General features: G+C 40.5%; 1 protein-coding gene across 1 annotated transcript in view; it reads right to left on the minus strand.

The window, feature by feature from the left end:
* FRMPD4 (FERM and PDZ domain containing 4) overlaps positions 1–17,305 on the minus strand; it is a 236,564-nt gene that overhangs the window by 16,111 nt on the left and 203,148 nt on the right. The window contains 5 exon segments of the mRNA XM_017894671.1: positions 1,386–1,526; positions 5,360–5,542; positions 6,094–6,183; positions 8,589–8,715; positions 11,078–11,214. Of these exon segments, the coding sequence (XP_017750160.1) occupies positions 1,386–1,526; positions 5,360–5,542; positions 6,094–6,183; positions 8,589–8,715; positions 11,078–11,214 (678 nt within the window).

Here is a 17,305-nt window from a genome sequence, read left to right on the forward strand (position 1 = left end):
CTGAGCTGCTTCCACTCACCTGGCCATCATAGTAAACTGTGTGTGAGTCTGTATGTGTGTGTAAATGTGTCCACATATTGCAATATATTTATGGAATAAAGTTTGATGTTTCTGCTCAATTTAACAGTGAGAGAACTTCCTTCCCTTTTTTTCTCCCCTCATTTTCTCTGAGAAATGCCGGGGACCGGGGCCGGGGGGAGGGAGAAGAAAAGAGAAACAATAGTAAAATTTGTTTGTAAGAATTCCCCTTTCTTTTAAAAGAATCATGGAACCTCTGATTATAATTTTTTTTAATGGGTCAGTGACTGTGCCTAGAATGGTGGCGTCTGTCCATCAGTGACATTTACTAAGCATCCACTGTAGATGGAGTAAAATGCTTAAGTAACTGAAGAAAAAATGTCCTAAAACCAATGAAAACCACCTACTGTCAAAGGATAATCAATTTAACATTTGCAGCCTTCCCTGTCCTCACTGTGGGTATCTTTTTTGCTGTCAAGTAGGTGAACTGAATTATTTGATGTCTTTGCCATCTCGGTGCTATTATGGATCCAAGATGGCTGCCATGGTGGAAAAATTTTCTTCTAGTGTCCCCAGGTCCAAGTGCTAGGCAATCACCACGTCTTCCTGTTTGTAAAATTCCCAGAATCCTGGGCATAACTCTGACTACAGGGAGGAGGCTCCCAGACACGTGGGCCTAGGACACCTTCAGGAGAGACCAGCCCTAAAGCAGGGGCTCACAACTCATGTTCGGGCATTCCATCATTAGTCCTCTGGCCCTGACCTCTGTAAGAGTAAGGCCATGAAAACCCAACCATAGAGACTTTCATGATAATAAAATCAAGGTTGGAGCAAGCACCCTGACACTTCTGAGTAATGTGTCAAATGTGGTGAGAAATCAGCATTTTTCTTTTTAACAATTAGCCCACATCAGAGGTATCTGAAGGCTTTTTGCATTGAATTTGGACATTAGATTTTTTTGTGGGTACAATTTTAACTTTAATTTTAATTTTTATTTATTTGTTTATTTTGAGACGGAGTCTGGCTCTGTCGCCCAGACTGGAGTGCAGTGGTGCAATCTCAGCTCACTGCAACCTCCGCCTCCTGGGTTCAACCGATTCTCCTGCCTCAGCCTCCCGAGTAGCTGGAATTACAGGCACATGCCACTATGCCCAGCTAATTTTTGTATTTTTAGTAGAGACGGTGTTTCACCATGTTGGTCAGGCTGGTCTTGAAAGCCTGACCTCGTGATCTGCCTTGGCCTCCCAAAGTGCTGGGATTACAGGCGTGAGCCACCGCGCCCGGTCTTTTCAGAAAACATCCTTTTTACTGTTGTTAGGTGGGGTGTTTGCAGGGAGGTCAGTGCTTCGTGAGTTCAGGAAGAGAATACCTGTTTCCTGGGTCGCTGTGTTTTTCTTGTTGGCCATGTTAAATATCGACCTCCTGGAATCAACAAGCAGTCGGTAGTATCCAGCCGTTAAGCAGGCCAGGTTCATGGCATCTGAGGATTCCATCAGAAGCGTGATGGGCTACACAAAAGAACACTTTGGTTAAAGCCATCCATTCTTAATAACATCCCTGGAGTGTCAATGGCTGCATTTATGCTTATGGAAAAAGGAGTTATTGAACAAACATTTCATGGGAGAAACCCAAGGCAGGAGAAAAGCCAAGGATAACACAAAGCGCCTCACTGAAAACATTCAGGACACACCCTCTTAAAAGCCTGGACATTTTGAATCTTTTCCAAGTCATATATATGTCTATGTATCTATCTATCTGCCTGTCTATCTATCTATCTATCTATCTATCTATCTATCTATCTATCTATCTATCTGTCATCTATATTTGAGACAGGGTCTCACTCTGTCACTGAGGCTGGAGTGCAGTGGCGCAAACTCGGCTCACTTCAACCTCCACTGCCTGGGTTTAAGCAATTCTTAATGCCTCAGCCTCCTGAATAGCTGGGATCACAGGCGTACGCCACCGGGCCAAGTTAGTTTTTGTATTTTTAGTAGAGATGGGGCTTTACCATGTTGGCCAGGCTGGTCTCCAACTCCTGATCTTAAATGATCCGCCCACCTCAACCTCCCAAACTGCTGGGATTGCTGGTGTGAGCCACCGCACCTGGCCCCAAGTCATATTGAAATGAAAGAAAATGAGATTGTTTTCTTCCCAAATAGTTAACATTTTAACATTTAAAACAATTAAACATGTTAAACTGGTAAATAACATTAACTAGTTAAGTTACCCATTACCTCAGTTACCAGCAGTGAACTCACAATCTGAAAATTACAGGAAGATTAAGTTTTGGGTTCACGGTGTAAATTAGTGTTAAAGGGAGGTAAAATTTAAGTGGAAATTACTGCTAAGACTGAATGAAAACTGCCAGAGATCCAGTAAAAAGTTGCTTCTAGAAGAAATAGTAGATTTACAGGAGCGTAAAACAGATGGGAGTTGAGAAAAGGCCTTACTAAAACTCTCTTGAAACAATGAGGTTATTATACAATTGGACATGGATTTGGGGCTTATAGGGGAAAAAAAGTGTTGGATGAAGCAATTTTTCTCGTTGAGTTAGGAAGGGTGTGTTCTTATTGAAAGAGAAAAGGTGAGAGAGAAAGAAATAAGGAAGCAAGAAAAAGCAGATACGAAGAGAGGCGCAAAGACCTCAAGACAGCAGGTCTCTTGCTTTCACTCCTAGGTATAGGACACCGGGAGGATTTAGTGCCCCCAGCTGGTGGAATTTAACTTCCCTGCCAAAGCCCCTGTACTAGTTGTTGAACTGCCTTTCCTTCCACTTCAGTTGAGGTCTCCCCGCGGCCTCCAAGCCACTGCATCATTATTTTATATAGGCAGGACCCCATTGGCCAGACACAGCACTCATTTCTGTTTAGGACAGATTACCTCTGTCATCGAATCTGTAATAATTGCATCCAGTTCAACCTTTCATCCACCTTTCTCCGTGATGGGGCTATTTCTCTCAGCCTTTTTGCTCATGGAGTAGGATGGGCATTCTGAGTCTATCCTCCCTCTTTCAGCTAGCCATGAAGTCATCTGGAACCCTCTGGATGCAGCCCATGAAATCCCACAGGCCACAGCCAGCATGTCTGAGTTCTACATTCTGTCTTTCGTGATCATCTGTTCCCACTGCAGAGCTCTCTGGTGTATTCTGATGTGCTTTGTAGAAACACTTTGCCACATTCTCAATGGCTGTCAATCCACTCCTCCCACACCAGCACCCTAGTGGGGATGCAGGTAGGGCTGGGTCCTCCATGGCTCTTCTCGGAGCACCTTCCAGGCTGGTGTTGTCTCCTTTGTGGAGTCACTATCTCCCTTTGTTCCAGTGCCTTTTCTTCATAGAAACAGTAGAAATATTGCCATTGCCAAAATCCAATAACTCATCTCTACTGGAAAAAGAAGGTAGAGACCAGGAACCTGGACTATTTCCTATTCTCTTTTGGGAGTAGAGTTTTGCCCTTTGTGGACCATCTCAGATTTTAGCGTTTTATTTTTTTTTTCTTTTTTTTTGAGGATGGAGTACTCACTCTGTTACCCAGGTTGGAGTGCAATGGCACAATCTCGGCTCACTGGAACCTCCATCTCTGGGTTCAAGTGATTCTCCTGCCTCAGCCTCCTGAGTAGCTGGGATTACAGGTGCATGCCACCACGCCTGGCTAATTTTGTATTTTTAGTAGAGATGGGGTTTCACCATGTTGGTCAGCTTGGTCTCGAACTCTTGACCTTGTGATCCGCCCGCTTTGGCCTCCCAAAGTGCTGAGATTACAAGCATGAACCACTGCGCCTGGCCAGATTTTTGTTTTAAATGGAGTGGCCACGACATTCATAGGAGCCAGATGTTCAGTCAGTTCCAATTGTTACCATATAAGAAGACAGATGAACTAAAATATCAAGCTTTTCCAAAAGAATACACACATATGGACCCAACCTAAGCAAAGAGAGTGAGAATTCTAAAGAAAGTTGGGGAAAATCTCCCTCTTGATTTGAGTCATATATTCTAGAAAGTTAGTTCAGAAAAGTTTCCCCTACTCTATAACTGGAAACCACATTTTCTAAAGTCAGAAGGGACCTAGAAATTATGTAGCTTGCTTTCTCATGTAGGAATAAAAAAATTGAGCCCAGAGAAGTATAGCGACGTGTTCCCAATCACACAGCAATTTAGTGAGGACTGGAGCCCTCAGGTCTGAGTCGGGTGGATTATTTTCTGCACCACATTGCATCTATGATGCTCTGCACACATTGACTTTTGCCTGCCTTGTAAACATCTGCAGTGTTATCAGAAATTAGCTGTTTACAGCAAGGTCATGTGTATCAACATCTGAAACACTTGCCTTCACATCTAGCACGTGGAGTTCCACCCGCACCAAGCTCTCCTCCTCGGAAAACATTTCAATCCTGTTGACGTGGCTAAAGTCGGCTAAAAGAGCCACCAGGTTGGTTTTGGTGTTGATGACATGGCTTATGCCATACCGGGGCCCAACCAGGAGAGTCACTTCCGAGCGCTTTTCCGCCTGCTGAGAAAGAGAAGTTGACAACATAAAATACTGAACCTCTGAAATGCCATGCCAACTTGAACCAACGATCCTATTTTATAAGATTACATTTTCTTTAGAAAGTGTTTCTGGGTCATACTGTACTAAATCATCCAATTAGAAGAATCAGATACATGACTGATTTGAGGCTCTGATAAATTACGAGTAATTAGAAAGTAAATGTTAAAAGCACAGTATGTTCATAATCATAAGATGCTTTTAGAAATGAGGTTTGTTTTTTCCTTTTGGTTTTCCTTTTTTTACTGTGAAAGCAACTTCTGGCTCAATGATTTAAAAGAAGGCCATTGTTAGAATCCTTTGATTCTCTTGGTTCTTCACATTTCTTTTTCTAGGGCATTCTGCAGTGGTGTTATCTAGTTTAACAGTTCTTCTGATATTTTCAGACTATTGTGAAGTTGGTTAGAAATGAAGCCTGGAGAAGATTCACAGCTGATTTGCTTTTGTCATCAGAGGTGGAATGAGCTGCTGTGGCTTCCAAGAGAAAGCAAAAAAAAAAAAAAANGAAACCACATTTTCTAAAGTCAGAAGGGACCTAGAAATTATGTAGCTTGCTTTCTCATGTAGGAATAAAAAAATTGAGCCCAGAGAAGTATAGCGACGTGTTCCCAATCACACAGCAATTTAGTGAGGACTGGAGCCCTCAGGTCTGAGTCGGGTGGATTATTTTCTGCACCACATTGCATCTATGATGCTCTGCACACATTGACTTTTGCCTGCCTTGTAAACATCTGCAGTGTTATCAGAAATTAGCTGTTTACAGCAAGGTCATGTGTATCAACATCTGAAACACTTGCCTTCACATCTAGCACGTGGAGTTCCACCCGCACCAAGCTCTCCTCCTCGGAAAACATTTCAATCCTGTTGACGTGGCTAAAGTCGGCTAAAAGAGCCACCAGGTTGGTTTTGGTGTTGATGACATGGCTTATGCCATACCGGGGCCCAACCAGGAGAGTCACTTCCGAGCGCTTTTCCGCCTGCTGAGAAAGAGAAGTTGACAACATAAAAATACTGAACCTCTGAAATGCCATGCCAACTTGAACCAACGATCCTATTTTTATAAGATTACATTTTCTTTAGAAAGTGTTTCTGGGTCATACTGTACTAAATCATCCAATTAGAAGAATCAGATACATGACTGATTTGAGGCTCTGATAAATTACGAGTAATTAGAAAGTAAATGTTAAAAGCACAGTATGTTCATAATCATAAGATGCTTTTAGAAATGAGGTTTGTTTTTTCCTTTTGGTTTTCCTTTTTTTACTGTGAAAGCAACTTCTGGCTCAATGATTTAAAAGAAGGCCATTGTTAGAATCCTTTGATTCTCTTGGTTCTTCACATTTCTTTTTCTAGGGCATTCTGCAGTGGTGTTATCTAGTTTAACAGTTCTTCTGATATTTTCAGACTATTGTGAAGTTGGTTAGAAATGAAGCCTGGAGAAGATTCACAGCTGATTTGCTTTTGTCATCAGAGGTGGAATGAGCTGCTGTGGCTTCCAAGAGAAAGCAAAAAAAAAAAAAAAAGAAATTACCACTAATGTTGCCTTGAACACACGGCCCCCATACAATCGCAGGTCACTGAGGAACTTGAGATAATGGACCTTGGCTTGTAGTGCAGAGAGCTGAGGAGAGAAAAGAAACCTCAGGTGTTAACTCTATTGGGTATGACTCCATTTCAGCTGGAGACCAGCAGAAAACAAGCCTAAGATAGAAGGATGATTTTACTGCTGAAAAGTTGAGATGTGACAAAGACTGCATTAGGAATAAAATTGCTACATATTTGGTTTCCTGATGAAGGACTGGAACATAAAATCAAGATTCACATCTTAATCATTAGAGGGTCAATATATGGGGCACTCATGGGTATAGATATGCTGGGCCGGGCATATCTATCTCACTTGTTCTCAACAAGTGAGAACAAGACCTAAAATGTTCCATTGAACATCTGCTCACTGGGAGATTTCAAGAAGTGAGAGGAGCCTTCTACTTGCAATTAGGGACAAAGGTGAGGTGTCTACATATATTCCCATTGCACAAGAGACTCACCTGAATGTAGACTTTGTGGGAATCATTTTGAATATGCACCTGCAATCTAGGCAAAGCCTTCTAAACAGGCCCTTTACACTTCCCCTCTCAAGTTTCTTCCAGTCCTTGCAAGTTTTCAGGGGAAATGAACTTTCTGAGATCCAATCATTGTGGACATGTTTGAACTTGCTATATAAGGCTCTGTTTTATTAATTCAACCTGGAAAATCTGTTGAGTTTCATGAATGATTTATAAATGAAATTTTATCCAGATGAAAGTTATCTTTACAAAGACTTAAAAATGTAGGTTCCCATATCACTAAAGAGAGTATTTGATTTAAAGAAAAAAAAAAGGTCAATGTTTCATACTGAATGTGCCAGGGATTTTTATTAACGTTGAAATTTTCCAACAAGGTGTAGATCACCATTAAGTGGCAATGACCATAAAATTCTATTTTCAATTGCAGATGACTTGCCAGCTTATTTGTTAACTATACCTAAAGGTACTGCTCTTTATATAATTGTTACTTAGCACCATTCATCCATCCTACTTCTTTAAAAAATGCAAAGCATTTGCAAATTGTTTTGAAAGCAAACTATTCACTCTTGGCTAGAAAAACAACCTTTAAAGGACAGTGATGGATAAATGGATAGGTTGATTGATCTTATAGCAGTTATCCAAATTATTATGAGTAGGCCAGGCTTGGAAGAAAAATCACAAGTCAATTATAGAAATTAGCTTCCAGCAAATCAGAACTGAAGTTAAGAACTTGAACCGCATCGTCTTGCTATACATCTCTGTAAGCTGAATGCTCAACTGTGATCAAAGACATCCTTCCCATGAAATTGGGAAGTGAGTTAAAGGTGGCTGATAGTGTGTTGAACCTGATTATACTTAAAAAAAACCCAAAAAAACAAAAAACCGTCATGGGGTATGTAGGGGATAGAAATAAATGTGCCTTACTCAGTAAAAATGACTTAAAAAAATCAGACACTAAGACAAAATAATTCTCCACGTAAACAGTGATTTGTATTAGAGTCACACAAATTTCTCCAGCTAATATCAGTTGGAAAGTGTTCTTCGGTTAGAAGACTGCTTCCAATTTTACAGATCCAGTGTTTTAAGGCTCCTTCTCTTTCTGGTTCCTGGAATCTTTTGCTTTTTATTACCTATAACCTATACCTCTCTTTTCTGACCAACAGTATANATTACCTATAACCTATACCTCTCTTTTCTGACCAACAGTATATTTTAAAATTTTCCTTTGTGTTTCTTTTACTTAATGAAAACAAAAGCATAAAAAGATTTTAACGCTAATGATGGTGAATTACAGCAATAATTTTATCTTCACTCTAAAGGTAGGTTTGCATCCAATGTTTGTCAATAGGGGTGATTTTGTTCCCTGGAGCACATTTGGCAATGTCTGGAGACATTTTTGTTTGTCACGATCATGGGAGGGTGCTACCAGCATCTTGTGGGTAGAGACCAGGGATGCTGCTAAACATCCCACAGTACACAGGATGTTCCCTGTAACTCCCTAACCAAGAATGATCTGTTCCCAAATGTCAATTATGCCACAGTTGAGGATCCCTGGTTTAATGAATGTGATCTCTGGCCTGCAGGGCCTCTTGCTGGCTATTGTGCATTTAAGCTGGTCTGAGCAGTAAGCAATTGCATGATTGAAACATAGAATTCTTTCACAATTCTATCTTCTATTCACAAATTCTCAGAGGCTATGCAAACTTCTCCTGGAAGGGCACATGAACACATACCTCCCCGCTACAGTACGGAGTCCATAACTTGTGAGAAATAAATAGGTTTCTATATGAATACTTATTTTTCATTAGTGTTAGAAATATGTTAATAGAAAAAAGTTACACAGTGTTACTGCTTCTGAAAATATGGCACTAAGTATTTTATTCATGAGCTAATTTTAAACATTTAAAAAAATGCATTCAAGCCTCTCTCTTTATAATTTTCTATTAAGATGCAAATGTGATACCTTTTTACCCGGTGGTACCAAGTTTTGATTTGCTTTGACAAGGTGTGAAAGTGCTTTCTTTATGTTCTTCTCTTTCATGCTTTGCAGCACAGCAGAGGGAAGAAAAGTCTCTAATCCCCATTCTTTTCTGCAATAAAGAGCATATCTTTAATTTCACATTCTTGTGATGATGAGTTATCTAAGACAAAATGGTGCTCTGATGTTTGTTGGAACAAATGAACCCTTGGTAAGGCAGAGAATGGAGACAAGTCCCCAACTAAGGAAGTAACTTTTAGTTTACACCCAGGACACACACTACTTGATCATTAATACATATGTTTGCATTTAAAAAGAAATCTATTCCTCACTCTATAGAGACAATGCTAAGGAGGCATTTGGAGCCAATGTAAAGTGAAGAGACATTTTGTCCAACCAACTTCTGAATCTCTTCAAAGTTACTCACATATCCGAGTTTGTATTTCCAACAGCAATTTCTCTCCATCCCTTTGTTGATTTCTATTCTCCAGTCTCCCTGTCTGCTCACATTCTTCCTCTCTTCTCTTAGAAGAATGGATGCAAGTCCTTCATGTCCCCAAACCATTCTTTCCTGTCCCTCCCCTCCTCCATGGCTATTTCTCTAGGCACACACAGTTCTTTTGTCCTAGCCAGTTCATGTCTAACTCCTTCCATCAACATTTCTTGCTGGTGGTGTGGAATTGGGTGTGATTCATGACTCTTAAGTGTGCCCGGTATTGATGTGGAGATGCTGGCATCATTCATGGGTATGGATGTACAACAAAATGACAACAAATGGGACCGAGTTAATACATTTTTACAAAGAGCCAATTTTCCCAGAAACGACTACAACTCCTTTCTTAGAAGGTCCCATATTTTGAATTCTAGGAAATCTATCCTGGAATAGAAATCCTACCCTAGGTTATGTGTCTAACCAGTGTCTTCTAAATTATGTGAAGACCTTCAAGAGGATTCCAGTTACTTCTGTTTCAGGTCCTCTCCAAAGAAGGGTAGGAAGACAACCTACTTCCACCACTTGACCATTCGTATTCTTCACTAGTTAAGAATGGTATATTTCATGATTATGTTTTCTTCCTTCTCAACTTGTACTTATTGTCTTTAGCCATCATTTGGCAGTACTTATGGGCTATCTTGTAATCCTACTTGTATCATTATTTTAAATAATTACTTTTTTTTGTCTTTATATCTTGTTTTTACAATCAGAGCACAAGTTCCTCAATGGCCAGGAATAGAATTCATACATATTAGTATTTTCTACTGTCCTAATGTGAGTGCTATATAAAATGCTCAATGAATATTTGTTGGTCAAAGGAATTTATGAATGAGAACATTATTATAGACTTTTCAGGATTTTTACTCAAGCCGGATATCTCTGAGACGTTTTTGACTGCACAATGTTCAACCTGGTAAAGTGTGGGTACAGAAAGTAGAAAAATAAATGCATTTTAATTGTCTGAAAATCGTCTCAGGTTGTGCAGGCCACCTTTTCAAATGGCAGCCAGTTTCACCTGTCCCCAAGAACTTTAGAAAGGAGAGTGGAAGAGGGTGTGAATGTGTCCAGCTGAGCACAAGATCTCTTTGTGAGCTGAGTCTTTCTCAGGATACAGTCACGCTTATGTGTGGGGGAGAGAGAGAAAGCATTTGGAAGGAGTGAACTGAAGGCCTGAGGTTCTCAAATTGCACATGAGGATTTTTCCCTACATGTCAACAGGTGACTGAGAGTTGTCAGAACAGTGGTGTTAAAGTCAGCAAGTTAGAGATTTAATCCTTCCCAACACAGGCTCATGAATTTATTGAGAAAAGCCATTTTGCCCCCTGGTGGGTCAACCTGGAATTGTGGAATTTCGAAAGGCTTTCTAGGCAGCCCATGAGAAGCTTCTTTGGAAAGTGGGATTTTAATTAGTTTGTATATCTTTTGGAGGTGAGATTGCAAGCAGGGTGTGGGGTGAGGTCCAAAGCTTTAGCATTACATGTGTTTCCAAACACAGGTGCCTCAACCCATCACACAATCTATAGCACAATGGGGAGTCCCACAGCCTGGGTTTGAATCCTGTATCCCCCCTGTCCCCCGTTAATAGCCATTTGACTTGGGCAAGTTATTCTGTGCCCCGGTTTGCTCATTTGTAAAATGAAGCTAAAATCCTACTAATCTCATAGGGATGTTGTGAGAATTAAACACGTTAATGTGTGAAAAGTGCTGAGACCAAAGCTTGGCTTGGAATCAAGGCCCTTTAGGAATTCAAAAATTTATGCTTCCTTTTAAATATGTCCCTCGTCTTAACCACAATGCTCTAAAGGTGGATTAGAAATGGATCTCTTCTACCAGAAATGAGCATGATATTCATACATTTTGCCACTGGCGAATAAATGCTTTGCCACAAACAAGATCAATTTTGGACAAATAACAAAAATACACCGGGGCTAAGGGAGGCGGCATGTCTGTCTCCGAAATGGCGCTGAGAGTCAACACTTACTCGATGTATTTGAGGGAGATTTTCTGCGTTTGCTTGGTGGTAACGGTTGCAATGTACATTTGTAACGCGGCCAGCCGCAGGGCTATGTCATATTTCAGCTCCGGCCCAAATCGCTCCTGAACCACATCGTTGCAACTCTGCGAAGAGACCAGCAGGGGGCACAGTTTGTCAAAGAATGGGCCGCAGCGCGTGGACTTAGAGAACAGGTGACATACATTTCCCCAGAGTGTTTCAACCTTCACTTCCCAGGCAGGGAGGCTAAATGTGGAAACATCTCCATCGTGCTGCTTGGAAACGAGTCAGTATTTAATTGCACGCACAAACACAGAGACCACACAAAACATTTAGCATTCATCGACGAGCTGCTATTTAAATATTTAGCTTTTTGTAAAAACAATTAGGAATTTAGGTATGAAATTTCCAAACACAGGTGCCGCAGCTGAATGCATAAAGCATCGATAGCATAATGTGGCTTCTGGAGTTAGGCTGCCTGAATTGGAATCTTAGGCTTGAAACTTGTTTCTCCACTTCACTGGGGGCACAAACTTGGGCACCTTCTTAATTGTCTGTGCCTCGGTTTTCTCTTCTGTAAATTGGGGATAATACTGCTCCCTGTCCACTGGGTTGTGGTGATGATTAAATGAGTGAACCATGAAAAGTCCTTAGAATCCCAGCACTTTAGGAGGCTGAGGCGGGTGGATTACGTGAGCCCTGGAGTTCAAGACCAGCCTGGGCAACGTGGCGAAATTCTGTCTCTACAAAAAGTACAAAAATTAGCTGGGCATGGTGATGTGTGTCTGTAGTCCCAGCTACTTGGGAGGCTGAAGCAGGAGGATCGCTTGAGTCCAAGAGTTTGCGGCTGCAGTGAGCCTTGATCACACCACTGCATTCCAGCCTTGGTGAAAGAGCAAGACCTTGTCAAAAAAAAAAAAAAAAAAAAAAAAAAAAAAAAAAAAAAAATCCCAAACAAAATCTCTAAAGCTCTTAGAACTGTACTTGGTAGGGTGTAAGCCCTCTTACATGTTTACTACTGTCACCACCAACATCATTCTCCTCCTCATCAGCCACAGCAGCCACAGGGAGGCAGAATTAGCAAGGCGATTGAGCACAGTGACTTGGGACTGATACCCACCTGCTCTGGCGTTCTGGCTTTCCCAATGGCTACCTGTGTAGGTAGTTTTAGACCATTCACTTTAACTCTTGCAGCCTCAATTTACTCATCTGTGCAAAGGGGATTCATATTAACTATCTCACTGGAGTGGCTGGAGGATTAGATGAGATACACATCAAGTGCCTTATCACAGCACATTGGTACACTGGATAAGGGGAGCTATTGAACTCCTCCGTTCACTTCAGGGGCAACTGCCCTGCTTTTCCAAGTGCCTGGCTTTCTGGGAGTCATTCCTCCTGTTTCAGTCTTAGTTTGTTCATCTGTAGAATAAGACCACCTATCTCACAGTGTTTGTTGTGGGGATCAAGCTGAAGAGTGGCTGAGAGTGTGTCATCAAGTGTAAAGTGCCACTTGGGAACAGAGGTTGGCTTTGGAGTAGTATCCTCACTTACTGCTTAGACACAAGGCGGTGAGCTAAGTGCTGCTGGGAAGTGCTGCATTGCTTAGGCGTATTCTATACATGTGTTCCCTTACTTTTGTTATGGGAAACTGGGTTCCTGGGCTGGAAAATATGGTATTTAGCTCCTTTCTTATTTCCTTCTTTCTTTATTCCTTTGGCTTGCCTCAAGAAGATTTTGTTGGAGCTCAAAAATACAATACCCAAAATGAAGGCCCTCAGAAACAAAAGTTTTTCTTGACCTTCTCCTGTGCCCTCCTGTGTTTTTATTTCTATTCTCCCTGTAAGGCTAGCCATAGAAACTAGAATCCCTCTTCTCCAAGGTGGGTCATAGAAACTAGAACTCCCTTTTCCCCAAAGCCAGCCATAAAACCTAAAAATATGACTCTAATTTTCCCTCTGCCTTATCTGTATAAAAACTGGCCGTAAAGAAATTATCTGACCAACATGGTTTGATTGTAGGTCATGACTCCCATTCCAGAAAGGGTCCTGCCCACCCAGAAGGAAGGAACGCTGCTCAGAGGCCAAGAAGAATCTAGGCCTTGCTAGGTTTCTTCATTCAGTCCATTAGCATTAGGTCAGGCCCTTTTTGTCCAATCCTATTTCTACACAGCTGTCCATACTTTGTGAAACATTGGCATAAAAATGGAACAATTTCCCTTGTATCTTTGGGACTTCATTCTGAAGGCTCCCTTTTCTCTAATTCATTTGTCTTTTTCAACTTGATTTTTTAGTGAAACTTCAGGGGGCCCTTGGCCTCAAATGAAAAATGATATCAAGATTTACTTGCCTCCTTTTCAAGAGAAGCACGTTTATAACTGCTTCCTATATTGATTTTACTAAAATAGGAACATGTACCCCCAGATGGCTTCTGCATACAATATTTACTCTGTGCACACTCACCCATGCTGCACTGGTGCTATGCCGTGCGTGCATGCTCTGTATCCACATGGGTGCATGTCTCTCAACCCATCACTTCACTGCTAAGAGTGAAGTCACATTCTCTTCCCTGTTCATCCCTAATATGACCTTCCACCTTTGCTTCTCCTTAAAATCTTAAACCTATTTGGATTGCACAGCACCCCTTGTCAGAAGTGGGTCTGTCCAGACACAGGAGATAGGGTGGTCTGATTTAAGACAGCCTCTGAGAGCAATTACAGGCTGCCATTTTGTTTTGCTAGTCTTGGGTTTACCAGGTATTTCCAAGTGCTCAGGGGTGTCCACATGGGCTCCAAGGGGTTGAGAGTGCAGATAGGGTCATTTTATAGAGTCCCATAAAGGATGGGGTGAGAAAACCATTGGCACAGTGAGGAATCAATTTTTTGGGAAATCATTTTCTTCAATGACTGCTACACCATGATGGATTGAAAGAGGATTTGGGCATATAATTTAGAGACAAAAGCCCCAGGTTTGATTCTAGGTTCTGTCAGCTTCTGATAAAATGATCTTGAACATGGCATTTCATCTCTCTTGAGCCTCAGTTTCCTTATTGGAAAAGTGGGTTAAATCTCAAAAACAACTAACTTGAGAGTTAGCAATGAACTCGCAAGGTTGCCATGATACCTGTAAATATGTTTCATGAAATGGAAGATACTTGATAAAGATGAGCCATCACTATTACTTCTCCTAAGAGTCATAGCTGGGACCCTATTTCTCATCACTGCTTTACCCTGTATTTAACTAGACTTCTAGATGAATTTTTTGACAAGGTGATTTGATTAGTCACTTAATTATATTATATAATTAGTTCAGACTGATCCTGGAGAATGAGTGTGAAATTTGGAATATATATATGTATATATTTGGTACTAATCTTGCTTTTATTACTCTCAACTATATTACTTAAAATACAGTTATATAAGCAAATGGGTAGTATCTGTTTTGCTAAATAGAGGTCCCAAAAGGCTCCACTTGAGGCTTCCAAAATGTTCATTTATAACTAACATGTTAGATCTTAAAAAGGAAACCAATAATACTATAGTATTTGAAAACATTTTGGAGCCTCTTAGGTCTTACTCATTTGCTAATTGACGTAACAGTCTTTTTCTTAACAGATAGTGGACAGGTAAATGTCAGTATAGCCCATTGTAATGATAAATTTGAACAATCTGTACTATTAGCATTTATTGTTAATATATACGCTAAAATCTGTAAAATATGTCATGGACCGTTAAGAACTAGGAGATTAATAGATACTAGTATTGCAACTTCTGTTTTCATCGTCATGATTCATCTAGTCAATGGCTGCTGTCCTCATTAGGAGCCCACTAAGTTACATTGATTTTATCTTTGTAAAGTGATACATGTTGCTCCTGCTTACTCTTTTGTTCTCTAGGCTTGTTTTATTGCATCTTTTTAGTATCTTGAAATCAACATGGGCACCCAGACACCATTTGCAGATCTGTTGACTTATATTAGATGTTATTTTAGACTTTCGTTAGCATGCATTCTGTGATACAAGGCATTTCAAAGAAGAGGGTCTGAGGCAAAGACATTCTCATTTCCTGTTTCAGTGGAGGATATATGACAGTTGCTTTATTTTGGTCTTTATTGCCTACGATACCTGTTTTTCCATTTCTCCCCCTCTGGCTATACCTTGAAGAGGTGGCTAATTCACTGCCTATTCTACACCCAAGGCAAGAAAGCAGAAACATCCTCAGTCTTTTTCTTTTAGTTCCTGGGCAAGATTTCCAGACACATTTTCCTGTTCTGAGGACAGTCTCACATGTATAAAAAACGTGTCTGTTGAATAAGAAAGATCTCCGTAAACTGCATTAGATCTGTGCAAACACACCTTAAACAGAACTGGGTTTAGCTGTACTCCTTGTCTACTTAAGAGGTCTCCTCTCCCCAAGACAAATGCAACCATATTGTTTTTTTATAAATGCAATGGACTTGTGATGTTTAAATGGAAGCAGAGTAAAATAGTTTTAAAGCACCCTTTTGTGAATGGGGTGAGTATGTAATTATAGAGAACAACCACTGAATGCATTCACTGTCTACAGCGACTACTGACCAGCACCTGTAACTATTTATTTGCAACTAACAATGTAGCACATGATCTGAGCTGCATTGGCAAAGCCCTGGGTTGGTTCTCAGCAGGGACATGGGGAAGACACAGTAACAGATCAGCTGAGAACCAGGCTCTGTTTCATGCTGTCATGCCTGCTGGGGACAAGGAGATATTGTTGACAAGTGAGGGGTCCAGGTGATCAAAGCTTAACATTAAAAAAACCCAAAACATGGCAGTTTTGTTGTTCGGGGTGGTAAACATTTTAAAGCACACTACACATTTCTTTACTTGGTCAACAGGTTTCACTGAACAGGACTTGACTTTTCCCAATGATGTAGGATTATCTTCATGAACATTAATCGTCCCACTGAGCTGTAAATACCACAGTCTTCCAAAGGCCACTGAGGTGGGGAAGGTTTGACTGGCCTCACCCTGAGTGCCCCATCTGCTAGAACATTCTTGTATGTTCTGTGTCTTTCCTGTCTGACTTAACCTGTGATCTTCAGGGCTTATTGCCATTTTAATTTATGTCACCATTCTTAACCTCTGGTACCTACCTTGTCTAGTCTCTCTTCCATCTTCCACCCACATTTTTTTCTACCCATATTTTGAAGATTACAAATGTTTTGAAATATACAAAAAAGTACTGAAAATAGTAAAGCAAACATCAGTGTTATTAACTACCTAGAGTTAACAAATGTTTCTTTTATTGTATTTTCTTACTTTTTTGCTTTATATATTTTATATATGGCTCCAGCAGTCTTTGCCTTATACAGATATTCTCAAAGACAGAATGTCTTCTTCTTCTTCTTCTTTTTTTTGCTTCGCTTTTGTTTTGTCTCTTTCTGGCAGTGAGGAGGGGGAGGTTATGTTTAGGTTTGCAACCTCTTCGAGTAGTTAGTTCTATTGCTAGATGTCTAAGCTGTCTAAGGATTAGGCAAGTTGGTTTCATGTGATTATATTGGAAATTTAATATAAGTGAGAGTAATAGGAAGCAGTTATAGTAAAATATAGGAACACCTCATAAATATCAACTTGGATACATTCCCTTTGGGACAAACTACACCAGATACTCATTCCTGGAAACTTTCATTTTTGGGGAATTATAGCCCAGAATCAGATATTAGTCTGGAAAAGACTGTTCTCTTCAAGTTTTACCACCTTGAAATTAACAGTTCAATAAAATGAATATCACAATTTTCAGAATAATCTAAGCATCAAATGAATGAATAAATAAGTAATAAAGGAGAAGGGAAAACTCTCATACCAATTAATAAATGCAGAAGCAATAATGAAATTAGAAAAATCATCATTTTCAACTACAATAATAATGGATTCAGATAAGAACAATCAATTAGGGCCAAGCGTGGTGGTTCATGCCTGTAATCCCAGCACTTTGGGAGACCATGGTGGGCAGATCACCTGAGGTTGGGAGTTCGAGACCAACCTGACCAACATGGAGAAACCCTGTATCTACTAAAAATACAAAATTAGCCTGGTGTAGTGACGCATGCTTGTAATCCCAGCTACTCGGGAGGCTAAGGCAGTAGAATCTCTTGAATCCAGAAGACAGAGGTTGCGGTGAGCCAAGATCGTGCCATTGCACTCCAGCCTGGGCAACAAGAGCAAAACTCTGTCTCAAAAAAA

Source organism: Rhinopithecus bieti, unplaced genomic scaffold, assembly GCF_001698545.2.
Source record: "Rhinopithecus bieti isolate Rb0 unplaced genomic scaffold, ASM169854v2 scaffold_25988, whole genome shotgun sequence".
NCBI lineage: Eukaryota > Metazoa > Chordata > Mammalia > Primates > Cercopithecidae > Rhinopithecus > Rhinopithecus bieti.